This window comes from Staurois parvus, unplaced genomic scaffold (genome assembly GCF_062004578.1).
Source record: "Staurois parvus isolate SC_StPar_1 unplaced genomic scaffold, SC_StPar_1.0 ptg000343l, whole genome shotgun sequence".
Classification (NCBI taxonomy): Eukaryota; Metazoa; Chordata; class Amphibia; order Anura; family Ranidae; genus Staurois; species Staurois parvus.
The window spans coordinates 2,576,928-2,591,088 of NW_028318139.1; the positions used below are offsets into that span (position 1 = coordinate 2,576,928).

Consider the following 14,161-nt stretch of genomic DNA (forward strand, 5'->3'; position numbering starts at 1 on the left):
CACCCTATTAAATAGGTCCAGAGTAATGTTATAGAAAGAATAGTGTAATTTTCTAAGTGCTTACTTTTGCCCAGGTGAAAAAAACAGGGAGAAGAAGTATGCAGAGTAAAGAAAACTAGCCAAGGAAGCCATATTTTGCATAGATCGAAAATATTTGTGTGCATCCCAACAACCCCAATTACAGATGGAGTCACCAGGTAAGTATACCAGTACAAGAAAACTCAAAAACCAAAACCTTTTTGTGTGACTACCCCACATAAAAAAAGATAGTTCAAATCCACAAAATTATATATAGCATACATATACAGACAATCTGCAAGTCAAAACATAAAATACAATTTAATTTCTACAAAAAACATATTATTGCTTAAAACATAAAAAAAAATAATAGCCACACCTATAAACGTAGTGTCCAAACTTCTATCAGTTCTCAAATAGTTTCCTTAATATTCACACTTGGGATGCCTTTATAATGCCTTTAAGCACTGCAGGCTGAATCTAAGCAGTGTGTGAAATCAAACAGGTTATACACACTGGTTAGCAAGATTCATTTAATCAAATCCATTGATTTGTCAACTGCCACATAAAAGTGTTTCAATTTTGGGCCTTATGGCCATTCATGACTGATGATTTTGTGCCCGTACTCTCTGAAATCGAATGCAGCACCCTTAGTGGTTGCTAAGAGACTTTGGTTCCCCTATAGTCCTGCACAGCCAGCCATTCAGCGTTTTCCACACAAGTTTTCATTCAGAGACAGAAACCAGTCCTTGAGCATATGTTTTTTTATTTTATTGAGGGGATTAGAACTTAGAAAGGGTAAGGGGTGTATAGGATGCCCAAGGGAACCGATATCTGAGGACAACTTCCTGAACTATTCACAGCTTCTCTTCTCTGATGCAGTCTCTATTGGAGTACTAGCCAGCAACTCCTAGTTGTACCACCCCAGACCCTAGATGAACTCCTCTTCACCCAGCAATCTGGGGAGTTTCTTCCTGAGCAGGAGATCTGGCTTCTGTTCCTCTAAAAGAAAGTGCATAGTCACTTACAGATGGATAATCTGGTTTCCCACTAGAGTGCTCCTTCCCCTATCCGCCCAGCAGGTGCAGGTGTACTTACTCAGATTGTCTCCTGTAACACTTGCGGGATGGCTGTTGATACCAGTCCTATCAGCTGGGCTGCTCCTTCCCTGCCGTACAGGCGGTTCTCTCTCAGGGGGCCAGTGAGTCATGAGTTTTTCTCCTTTCCAGCTCCAGGCTCAAAGGCAGGCCCCATCTCATTAGGCCTAATGGCAGCCTTCCACCTCCAGCCTGACATCTTCCTGCTCCACACTCCTCTCCCACCATCACACTCCTGCTACTGAGCAGGCTCTTCCACGTTTAAGGGAGTCCCAGCCCCTTGCCAAGCCTCCTGTTGGTGATTGGCTGAAGTCCCTTAAGAGTATAGGCAGCCACTCCTCAGATCCACCCACTGCCTCCAAGGCCCTCCTCTGAAAGCCTCAGCGCAGGGTGAAATTCCAGAGGGGCTGGCCTGCAGAGTCTCTCAGTCCTGACCAGAATTTGACCTCTCTGGCTATCTCAACTGAGCTGCTAATCAGCTCCTAACTAGCCATTAGAGTCTAGCTCCCCCTACACTCACCCCCCCCCCCCCCCACACTAAAATCAGCCATATCCTCATTGGCTGGGGGCAAGAAATAGAACAAAAAAGCTTCTGAGCCCAGGAGCAGGGAATCCTATACAAAAAATAATGGGAGGGGAAAAGGGTACAACAACTGGGAAGGGGAAAGAAATATGTACACAAAATATGAATAAATAATCAGTACAAAAATAAAAAAATCAGCATATGTACATTTTACATAAATTACATATTTACATTTCCTGACTAATGCTAACTCACTAGCAGCAGGACAATGAATGCAGTACCATGATCAAATGGGTAAACCAACCAATGTTAGCATAGGGATGAAATACCTCCCCCTTAGAAGGAGGACTTTCATCAGAAAATGTGTTCTTTGTTCTTCAAATGCAGGGAAGACAGCCATCCTGTGACCTGCAAAACAGTAAGAAAACAACACACAAACACAACCAAATGAAGTAGCACAGTCCTATCTCTGACTGTCTATACAGGTGACAAGGCACGACAATAATGACATAAGAACCATATTTGTTTGCGTTCTTTTTCTTGAGTGCTTATTTTTAAGGAGGAGCCCCTCCAAAGCAAACAAAGGAACTGCCATTAGTTTCTTTGAAAAAAACTAGCCCAGATTAGCTTATCTGGAAAACAATACAGAGTCCGGCACTATCTCTATACAATGAGAGTCCACTGGACCAAAGTCTCAATAATGTTTCCACAGACTGAGTCGGCCTATGGAGCTATCGGTCCCCACGTGGCCACAGAATAGCTACAGCTTCGCTGCCCTTCTTTCACAACTACCACCCCATCTTTATGAATGGCACGGCCCTTACTCCACTCTCTCTTAATGTCCTGGAAGCAGGTCCAAGCTCCTTCCAAATAGGGTTCTCTCAGGTGTCTGGGAACATGCATGTGGTCCTCCTCCCATTGTCTCCAGGACTCTTCCACTAGATCCATAATGTCCTGGGACACGTAGGGGTAGTCCAGACCCCATTCCACTGCTACTCTCCATGGTATCTCCCTTTGAAGAAATGGGGCAGGTTTCCCTTGTACCCCAATCCAGGCTGTATGCAGAACTGTGGTGAGCCAAGGAACCACTCCTGCAAATCAGTGTCTCTGACCTTGGTCCTGAGCCAGGGTGAAGCAAAAGACTTAAATGGTGGGGCATGGGACGAAATCCTAAATGGCTCCGACCAGCAGGATCACCCAGCAGAGTCTGGAGTGTATGGGGGTTCCGACGATCCTGTCTACAAATCCAGCCCAACTGTAGTGTCCCCCCAGTCCCACTCCTCCTCTGTCTCCTCAGAGGTCCAACCATCCTGTTCTATCTCCAGGGGCCAGAACCTCCCCGCCACTGACGCTCTCCATCAGCTCACCTGAGGACTGGTCATCCCCGCAACTAAGTTTTGTCATATATCAATCAGGGATGAGGAGTGATAATTATAATTATTGTTGTTGAGGTTCTATTGAATGTAAAACTCCTCTATCCCAGAAATGTATTTTCCAACAAGTTCAACGGTTCTTTCCAGAGAGAGATATGCATTTATTCGGATAAAGATACTTGCAACAGATGACAATGTCCAGCAGTGGTTTGTAACTATTACAACGAACAGCCCTCAGAGTCCCATTTAAGATGTTTCATTATCAAGCATAGAGACAACACAATCCAGCACATGTCCAATCTATAATATGCACCTAGGTAGCTTCCATGTATGCAATAATGTGTGTTATGATCTATACTTGTGCATCCATATTGATGAAAAGAAAGAAACTCTACCTTAACAGCTACACTTCCCTTTATATACAATTTACTATCAGTAAGCAAAGCTGGAGGGGTTTCTGATTGGCCGACAAAACACTTTAGATCTTAACATGAAAAGACTTCACTTGTCATTACTGTAAATAACATTTAAGGTCACTATAGTAGTGTATAGCAGTATTCAAATATCTGAAAGTACAGCGCTATCATGAATATAAATATGGCAATATATTCAGGTTATAAACTAATAAGTGCACAATGTATAAATAAAGTGCTATTCGTGCAATCTGTGCAATAAGTGAATTCAATCAAATGTCCATAATATTCATTATTATTTCAATAAAATAAATAAAACGGATAATTCAACAGGACTCTTTCTTCAATTTATCTGCAATATAATCCTGTGACCAAAGTGCAAAAGTGCATGTGTCTTTAAAGGTAATCCACCACTTCTGATAGGTGTGCACTCACCAGAACTCTGATGTATACAGGCATTGGTTACAATTGTCACATCTGAGTGCAGGGGTAGTAGGACAGCTTAAGGGTTATTCCAGCATCCTCTCAGTACCAGTGGTGTGTGCCTCTTTAAATCTGGGGAAGATTGCTAAACCACAGGAGCCAAAGGTTTCTCATATAGTGTAGTATTTATTTGTTAAAAGGTAAGTATACACAAGTAAAGGTAATCCACGTGGAAGATAAAATAGGTACCAAAATTGCCACCGCTCCTTGCCCAGGAGACGATGGTGTGACATCAGCAATGTGGTTCTATGCAACGCTTTTCGTGCAACAGCACGTCCTCAGGGGTACACCCATTGCCCATGTGGTTGGTGGCGTAATGCATGGGGGGCGGAGTCTAGTAATGACTTTTTACGGAGCGTGAGTTTTGAATTGCAAATCGCTATGTTACTGCTTCTATCATGTGAGTGACACTCTGGAATTATTTGGAATTAAAACAGTATTACTCTATGGGAGATGTCCTCTGTTTTTTCTATATGTGGAGTTAAACTGAGAAGAGTCCCATTTATACTGTCATTGAAGGGGTGCCTGTTATCAGCTCTCTGCTGCCATCTAGAGCACCTTTTTGGAATTACCATGCTTGGTTGACGTATTAATTTATGGGTCCACATTAGGAGGTGAGCCGCCATCCATATATATTTTAGGTGGAGAAACACTAAGTCAAGGTGGAGCACTGTGTTTTTCAAATAGACTTTATTTATCTGGAGCACATCGTAGTGATTCTTCACCATTCAAGCACCTTATTTGATTTTCACCATTCAAGCACTTTATATTTATATTTCATATTTTGATTGAACTATCACATTTGAATCTGTTTATGGACTATTATGTTTATATGAGTTAGCGCAACACTATTTATGTATGTTTTATGTTTTAAGTGTGTTTTATGTTTAAGTGTGGGATCACCGGCGACAGCAGGCAGGACAGCAAGCATATCAGATATTTCACAAGCAGCATAAAGACTTTTTGATAGGCCCAGCATGATTTACTGGGTTCCATGACACTTCAGGCTTGTTCGTTGCTAGGAGTAACGGCAGCAGGTTGCTATAGGTGAATCCTGGATGAACCCCAACATGTAGTACTACTCCCTTAGAGGTTGCTAAGAGATTTGGGTCCCCCTATAATCCTACATAGCCAGTCATTCAGCATTTTCCACACAAGCATTCATATTGAGGAGATTAGAACTTGGATAGAGTAAGGGGGATATAGGATGCCCAAGGGAATCAATATCTGAGGACAACTTCCTGAACTATTCACAGCTTTTCTTCTCTGATGCAGTCTCTATTGGAATGCTAGCCAGAAGCTCCAAGTTGTACCACCCCAGACCCTAGATGAACTCCTCTTCACCCAGGAAGATTTTCTTCCTGAGCAGAGGACCTAGCTATGAGGAAGAGGGTTTACCCTGAAACGCGTCATCCTTTCTTTGGCCCTTGGATGGCACTTCTTTCATGTCAGGGCCCTTGGTGCCATATGGAGCATATTTCCAGTGATTGTCATTTGTTATGCAATTTGTCACCTCTTGTTTGTGAGTATATTTTAACCTGCATTCAATAAACTGTTATCTGGGATGCTCTAGGCCAGTGTGCTCTCCTTTCAGTTTTTCCTGCAGTTACTCCTGACGTCCCCTGTCGTACACAGGAGCAGGAAGGCTTGGCGTATCCGCTCGAAACTTCGCATATATTTTGGTTCCACTATATTTCCATGTCTTCAGCCCTCTACACTCTCACACTGCGCAGGAGCTTTTGGCATACTACACTAATATATGTAAGGTTATATCTCCCTGGCAAGCAGTTTTTTATGCCAATACTGGTGTTTGTTTTTACAAAAGTACCAGTCTTTAGGCACAAAAAGAATAAGTGGTGAATGTAAAGTGAGATGAATCTGTCTCCAAACTGGGATACTTTTACAATAAAAGAACAAAGTTGACAGGTTCACTTGCATATATAAATAAGTTCCTAATGACAACCTAATTTTTTCCTATTTCTCTTACACTTCTTTACTCATTCTTACACAGTTTCATTGCTAAAAAAAAATAGCAAATACACAAGGTATTTACTCACCAGGCAAGTTCAGTTTAAGGTTTTGTTAGGGAAAGAGCTAGCAAGTAATGGTCCATGTACACTGGCTTAAAAAAACACTTCTCCTACAGGAGTTTAGCATTTTGTCTGTAGAAGCAACTAATGTTATCCTATGTCTCCATGCACATTATTATTATTATTATTATTATACAGTATTTATAAAGCGCCAATAGTTCGCTCAGCGCTGTACATTACAAAGGGGGACAGAACATGTGACAGAAGAATACCAATACAATGCAAAACATGAGGGGATTTAGGGCCCTGCTCTTTCGAGCTTACAATCTAGAAGGGACGGGATAGTGGTACAGAAGGAGATAGCTGTGGGGGATGGAGTGGTAGGAAGAGTGGAGGAGGTCGGTCAAGTTAGCAGGGGTAGGGTAGGCTTCCCTGAAGAGATGGGTTTTCAGGGTGCGCCTAAAGGAGAGGAGAGTAGGTGATAATCTGATGAGTTGGGGCAGGGAGTTCCAGAGGATGGGTGACACCCTGGAGAAGTCCTGGAGGCGGGCATGGGAGGAGGAGACCAGGGAACTAGACAGAAGGAGGTCTTGTGAGGAGCGGAGTGTGCGTGCTGGGCGGTACTTGGATATTAGGTCAGTGATGTAGTATGGGGCAGTATGGTGGACAGCTTTGTACGTCAGTGTTAGGATTTTAAATTTGATCCGTTGCGCAATCGGAAGCCAGTGGAGGGATTGGCAGAGGGGGGTGGCGGAAACGGAGCGGTTGGAAAGGTGAATGAGTCTGGCAGCCATATTCAGGATTGACTGAAGTGGGGATAGCCAGCGGCGAGTCAGGCCAGTGAGGAGGGAGTTACAGTAGTCGAGTCGTGATACGATGAGGAAGTGGTTTAGTGGTTTCTGGGGTTAGGAACGTGCGTATTTTGGCGATGTTGCGGAGGTGGAGTCTGCACGAGTTTGTTAAAGATTGGACTTGGGGCTGGAAGGATAGGTTGGAGTCCAGAATGACACCAAGTACTCTGGCCTGCAGGGCGGATTTGATATTGGCGTTGTTGGATGTGATGAAGAAGTCAATGGGGGGTGGTGTCCGGGCTGGGGGGAAGACAAGAAACTCGGTTTTGGAGAGGTTCAGTTTAAGGAAGTGGAGCGACATCCAATCTGATATGTCGCTCAGTAGGTGTGTGATTCGGGCAGAGACCGAGGGGGTGAGGTGGGGGGTTGAGAGATAGATTTGTGTGTCGTCGGCATAGAGGTGGTAGTTGAAAACGTGAGAGTGTATGAGTTGGCCAAGGGAGGAGGTGTAGATGGAGAAGAGAAGGGGCCCAAGGACAGAGCCTTGAGGGACCCCAACAGAGAGGGGGAGTGAGGGGGAGGTGGTAGCATTATAGTTAACGCTGAAAGAGCGTTGTGACAGGTAGGATGAGAGCCAGGAGAGAGCAGAATCTCTGAGGCGAGGGAGTGTAGTTTTTTGAGGAGGAGGGGGTAGTCGACTGTGTCGAAGGCCGCGGAGAGGTCAAGGAGTAGGAGCACTGAATAGTGGCCATTAGCTTTAGTGGTTAGCAAGTCGTTGGAGAGTTTGAGTAAGGCAGTTTCAGTAGGGGACGGAAGCCAGACTGTAGGGGATCGAGGAGGTTGTTGTCGTTGAGTTGAGAGCTTAGGCGTGTGTAGACTAGGCGCTCGAGGAGTTTGGATGTGAATGGGAGCAGGGAGATGGGTCTGAGGTTGTTTGGGTCATTGGGGTCCAGGGAGGGCTTTTTAAGTATGGGGGTGATGTGTGGATGCTTCAGAGGGGAGGGGAAAGTGCCGGAGGAAAGGGAGAGATTAAAGATGTGGGTGAGGGAGCGTAGGATGGAGGGGGAGGGAGGTCGTAGGAATTGTGAGGGGATAGGGTCGAGGGGGCAGGTGGTGAGGCGGGCATCAGAGAGGATCTTGGAGACTTCCTTGATGGTAGTAAGGTCAAAGGTGTGGAGTGTTGGGGGAGCTTCAGTATGAGGAATGTAGGGTGGGGTGGAAGTGGAGGTCAGAGCAGTGGTGGGGCCGTGGGAGAGGGGTGATGAGGGGGTAGCTGAGTGAGGGGGAACGGGGTTGGAGGGAGTTTGAGCAGTGACGAAGTCCTTGCGGGTAATGTTGAGGGGGAGAGGGGATGAGGGGGTAGCCGTGTGAGAGGGGACGGGTTGAGAGGGAGTGTGAGTTGCGGCAATGTCCTTGCGAATTGTGTCAATCTTGTTTTTGAAGTGATTGGCAATCTCAAGGGTAGTGAGTGAGGTGCTGGGTGGAGGTGGGGGTGGAGAGAGTAGAGAGTTGAAGGTGGAGAAGAGTCGGTGAGGTTTGGAGGAGAGGGCCTTGATGAGGGTCAGGAAGTAGGCTTGTTTGGCTGCGTGGAGGGAGGAGGTGTAGGTGCGGAAGGCAGATTTGTAGCGGGTGAAGGCTTGTTGGGATTTTGTTTTGTGCCATAGTCGCTCCAGGGCACAACTGTGTCGTTTGAGGGTTTTGGTGTGATCAGTCTGCCAGGGCTGGAGCGGTCGGGGTCTGATGTTGCGTGTGGTTAAAGGCCCTAGTGAGTCAAGGGCTGTTGACAGCGCATTGTTGTAGGCAGTCATAGCCAAGTCGGGGCATTAGGTCATTTAGAGACATATTTTAAGCTCAGCATCTAAACACTAGTAACAAAAATGCTCAAAATTTGTGGGGGGTTTTCTGCCCAGAGCACTAGAATTTTTTTAAGCCTGTGGGTATGGACCCTCAAGCAGGAGTTTATGCACCACCATCACATTAATGATAGCATAGATGTTGTATTATAGCACAGAAGAAACTGGCATGGTCTTGAATTGATAGACATTTTAAACAATATTCTTTTTCCTTTCTTCAGTGCATTTAAATGCACTATTCTTCCACAGTTATTCCCGCACCCGAGACACATGTAATGCTTTTTCTTTGTTTCAGGATAAAAGGTAACATGATCACCTCCACACTCCTGCATTTCTGGCCTATACGAGCCTTAAGGCGTATAGGGCAGAAATGCAAGAACATGAAGGTGATCATGTTACCTTTTATCCTGGAATAAAATAAAATAAAGCATTGCATGTGTCTCAGAAATAGGTGCCGATTATACTAATTCATATGGAAGATGCTCACAGGAGCCCTTTGTGCACCACATCTCACACAAGTAGCTAGTTTTTCTTTATCTGGACTATTCCATAATTACCTGCATAAACTGGATTGCCACAGGGTGCTTTGGGTGTATTTATCGGAATAGGTTCATTGGACGGTGGAGGTTCATAATCTACATCACTGTTGTCCTCTTCTCCATCTTCATTAGGAGATTCATAGTCTGGCTCGTCATCTGAAGCATCTGGATTTACATATTCATCATCATCATCCTGTTGTTGTTAGATAGGAAAGGTTAATGAGGCTAAAAAGGATCATTAGGGTGAAAAGCTTAATTTTAAATTTTATGTTGCCATTATATTGCAAAATTGTTAGCCCTAAACAGATTCTATTATTTAAAAATAAAACTCATTGGTCATTTTATTATGTTTGTAATAAAGATTGGCATTTGTCTTTTAATATATTTGTATGTTTTACTCCGCCTAGAAAGTTCTGTGGTATATGGAGTTCAGCAGAAAATAGGAGCACAGAAAAAAACACTGTCCTACCAGCATTAAGTATTTTCCAAGAAGAAACCCTTCCTATTTCCATGTAGGCTCCTACATTTGGAGGATTTGTGGGAAGTTTTATAACATTATAAAAGTATTATATTATAAAAGTATTATATTTGTGTATACGTTGACCAGTTCTCACCTCTAGCTGCACCCATTTTATAACTGTAGTCTGTTTCCTGAGAAACATCCCCCACTATTCATGTGATCCTTATCAGCTTCTAATTGGGGTGGAGTTTAATGTTCATTTGAGCATTTCCCTGTAAATTTAGATCAGCTCATGGGGGGAGATCACTGATGAGGGGCACAGTCTCTGATGGGGGTGCTGCATTGCGTGAGTGCTGCTTTGATGGAGTGCTAAGACGAAGCAGTTAAACACAGCAGTTGAACTAAAGCAGGAGAACTCAAGCAGCAGGAAGATACAACAACAGCAAGAAACTCTACTGCGTGCTGGACAGACTGCAAGCAAACACCCTGGGAAACATCTCTTACCTGTCTGAGTCCCACTTCGTCTCCCATGTTACTTTCCTCAGCTTTCTTCTCTTAACCTCTGGGGATATTTCCACTCCAGAGGGGACGCAACCCCCGCTCCTGAGGGAACGCCGCCACCACCCCCGTCAGTACCCTCGCCAGCCGCTCCTGAGGTCCTGCCATCGCCCAGGAGGAGTACTGGGGGCCCTGTCCCCTGCGGCCTACCGCTGCCTCTACGCCCGAACCAGGATGCCGCCGTCCGCACCAGTGAGAGGGGAGCTTCCACCACCGCCTCCCCTACCTACAGCCGCCACAGTGAGAGGAGAAACAGCAACCAACCCCACCGGCACCAAGAGGGCAAGCCACCACTACCAGATCTGCTTCCCTGCTCCCCACTGTGTACCACACAGCCGTGCCCCTGCCACCGCACAGCCCCGAGCCCCGTCCAATCCGGCAGAGGCAAGCCTACCGCGCGGCCTCCTGCACCCACTGACGCCGGACCCTAGCGCTCCCACAGACGCTGGGCCCCTTAGCACCCTTAGTCACTGGCCCGCAGCATCCACATGCACTGGCCCAAAACACCCACTGACGCCGGGCCCTACTGCGCCTACCAACACCTAGCCCACTCCACCTCTTGAACCCTTGTTGAATGCCACCACAAGAGACCCCTCTGCACTCCAGACTCACCACTCAAGCACCCCTGGAAACCATCCATCCACACTCGATAAGATAGTCCAGCGGGCAGAGGCGTATCGACAACCAAGCCTCCCACCACTCCTATCCACCCTCCTGGGCACCTCCCTAAAATGCCTCTTCCACTCCTCCTTCTCATTTTCCTCTCCTCCATTCCCAAAATCCATTCACTATATCCCTCTGCTCCTCCCAAACAATTGTATATTGTGTCCTCACTGCTTCCTTCACCCTTCTACGGCACCCACCACCTCCTCCTAATACTCCACTCTCCCACTGACCCGAACACCTCCATTAGTAGTTTCACACGCTCCTGCACATCCCGCTCCCATGTCACCTTTCTCACCCTTCTCCTTCTCCTAACCGCAGGGGACATCTCCCCGAATCCTGGCCCTCCACCACCTCCCTCACCCACACAACACCCTCCCGCCTCCATGTCCTGCTGCAACCCCTGCAACTTCGTATCTGTCCCCCTGCTCCCTAAAATCACCCCACCGTTTTCATGTGCACTCCAGAACGCCCGATCGGTGTGCAACAAGCTTACCGCCATCCACGACCTCTCTGTTTCCCGCTCCCTCAACCTCCTAGCGATCATGGAAACCTGGATCCAGGCCACTGACTCTACCTCCCCTGCTGCACTCTCCTATGGAGGTCTCACCTGGACCCACTCACCCAGACCCAACGGTCATAAAGGTGGTGGGGTTGGTCTGCTCCTGTCACCACAGAGCACCTTCCGAGTCCTCCCAAACCCCCCCTCTCTATCCTTCTCCTCCTTCGAGGCCCACTGCGTCCGACTATTCTCCCCAACCCCCCTGAAGATTGCTGTGATATACTGGCCTCCTGGATCCATATCTTGCTTCCTGGATGACTTTTCCTCCTGGCTACCCTTCTTCCTCTCCTCTAAGCTACCCACCATCATCCTTGGGGATTTCAACATCCCTGTCAACCTCGACAACCCGGCCACATCCCTTCTCCTCCACTCAACCTCCTCCTTTGCACTTGCACAGTGCATACAATCCACCACCCACTCCGACGGTAATATCCTTGATCTCGTCTTCTCCAACCGCTGCGCTCCCCACAACCTCACTAACACCCCCTTCCCTCTCTCTGACCACAACCTGATTACCTTCTCTATCTCCTCATCCTCCAATGCCTACCCCTCCAAATGTCACACTACTACCAGCCGTAACCTCCGCAACCTTAACCCTACCCCCCTCCACTCTGCAGCTGATCAACTCTATGACAGCATCCTTCCTCTGTCCTGCCCCGACTTGGCTATGGCTGCCTATAACAACACGCTGTCAACAGCCCTTGACTCACTAGCGCCTTTAACCACATGCAACATCAGACCGCTCCAGCCCTGGCAGACTGATCACACCAAAACCCTCAAACGACACAGTCGTGCCCTGGAGCGACTATGGCACAAAACAAAATCCCAACAAGCCTTTACCCGCTACAAATCTGCCTTCCACACCTACACCTCCTCCCTCCACGCAGCCAAACAAGCCTACTTCCTGACCCTCATCAAGGCCCTCTCCTCCAATCCTCGCCGACTCTTCTCCATCTTCAACTCTCTACTCTCTCCACCCCCACCTCCACCTAGCACCTCACTCACTACCCTTGAGATTGCCAATCACTTCAAAAACAAGATTGACACAATTCGCAAGGACATTGCCGCAACTCACACTCCCTCTCAACCCGTCCCCTCTCACAGAACTACCCCCTTATCCCCCCTCTCCCTTGACATTACCCGCAGGGACTTCATCACTGCTCAAACTCCCTCCAAACCTGTTCCCCCTCACTCAGCTACCCCCTCATCACCCCTCTCCCATGGCCGCACCACTGCTCTGACCTCCACTTCCACCCCACCCTACATTCCTCATACTGAAACCCCCTCAACACTCCGCACCTTTGACCTTACTACCATCGAGGAAGTCTCCAAGGTCCTCTCTGATGCCCGCCTCACCACCTGCCCCCTCGACCCTATCCCCTCACAACTCCTACAACCTCCTTCCCCCTCCATCCTATGCTCCCTCACCCACATCTTTAATCTCTCCCTCTCCTCCGGCACTTCCCCTTGTTGGTTATGTGTTATAGAAGACACTGGTAGTGATAGCAGAGTTCAGGCTTTACTTGTGTGGCTTAAGTTACAAACATACAGAGCACATTGCAGCAGACTGTATAACAGCAGACTTGTTACAGACACATTACTTCCTGAAGAGATGATAGAGAAGAGGAAAGTATCAGCAAGTTTTACACATACACAACTAGTAACCTTTAGTGTATAGTGCCATCTACTGGTCAAGTGATATTACCACAGAATACTGTATATAGTACATTATAGTACATGCTGTTGCATTCCCAACACCCCTTCTCAACGGCATGTGCATAATTATATGACATTTAGTCTCTTTTGTAGAAAACAATGACGTTCCCTTGGCAAAGGTTTGGTGAGTGCGGTCATCTCCTCTGATGGGCAGTACTGGATGTCGATAACCCCTTGTTCTTGCATGTCTCTGAGCAGATGATATCTTACATCAATGTGCTTGGTTCTTGGGTTAATCTTCTCAGAGTGCGTAAGATTTATGCATCCCTGATTGTCTTCAAAGATGGGAGTGGGTTGTGACATATTCAGTCCCATGTCTAGTAGAAGTTGACGAATCCAAATGGCTTCTTGACATGCATGTGCTGCTGCTATGTATTCTGCTTCAGTTGAAGAGAGTGCAACAGTCACTTGTTTCCGACTAGACCAGCTTATGGTTCCTTGTCCATACTGGAAGATGTAACCACTTGTAGATTTGCGGTCAGTGGTGTCTCCAGCCCAGTCGGCGTCCACATATCCAATCAGTTTTGGGTTTGACGATGCTGGAAGTCGCAGCTTCATCCGATTTGTTCCCTTTAGGTATTGCATTACCCTCTTTACTGCATTCCAGTCGCGTTGACACGGTGTTGCGACTTTCCTGCAAAGTATTCCCACTGCTAGGGCGATGTCTGGTCTTGTCACGGTGGCGATGTATAGCAATTTTCCGATTGCCCTGCGGTAATAATCATTGTTAGGTAACAAGTTTTCTCTTCCATTATTTTTTAGATAATCCGGTTCCATTGGTGTTTTCACTTCCTTTGCATCTTGCATGTGAAACTGTTCTAACATTTCTGTAATTTTTTGACTTTGGTTAAGAAGATAGCTTCCATTCTCTTCCCGCTCTATTTGAATTCCTAGATAGTGAGTAATGTTCCCCAACTCTTTAATTTCAAAATTTTGTTTCAGTTTGTGAACTATTTGGTCATAGTCCCCTTCTTGTTCAAAACACGTCAAGATGTCATCGACGTATATTAGGATGTATGTCCATTTGTTTTCTTGATTCTTTGAATACAGACATGGATCTGCTTTACTTTTTGAGAACCCTT

General features: G+C 46.5%; 1 protein-coding gene across 1 annotated transcript in view; it reads right to left on the minus strand.

Annotated features, from left to right (window-relative positions):
* The window catches only part of LCP2 (lymphocyte cytosolic protein 2), a 348,123-nt gene that overhangs the window by 136,599 nt on the left and 197,363 nt on the right, over positions 1–14,161 (minus strand). The window contains exon 7 of the mRNA XM_089684306.1: positions 9,139–9,313. Coding sequence (XP_089540432.1) covers positions 9,139–9,313 — 175 coding nt within the window. The remainder of the gene's footprint in view (positions 1–9,138; positions 9,314–14,161) is intronic.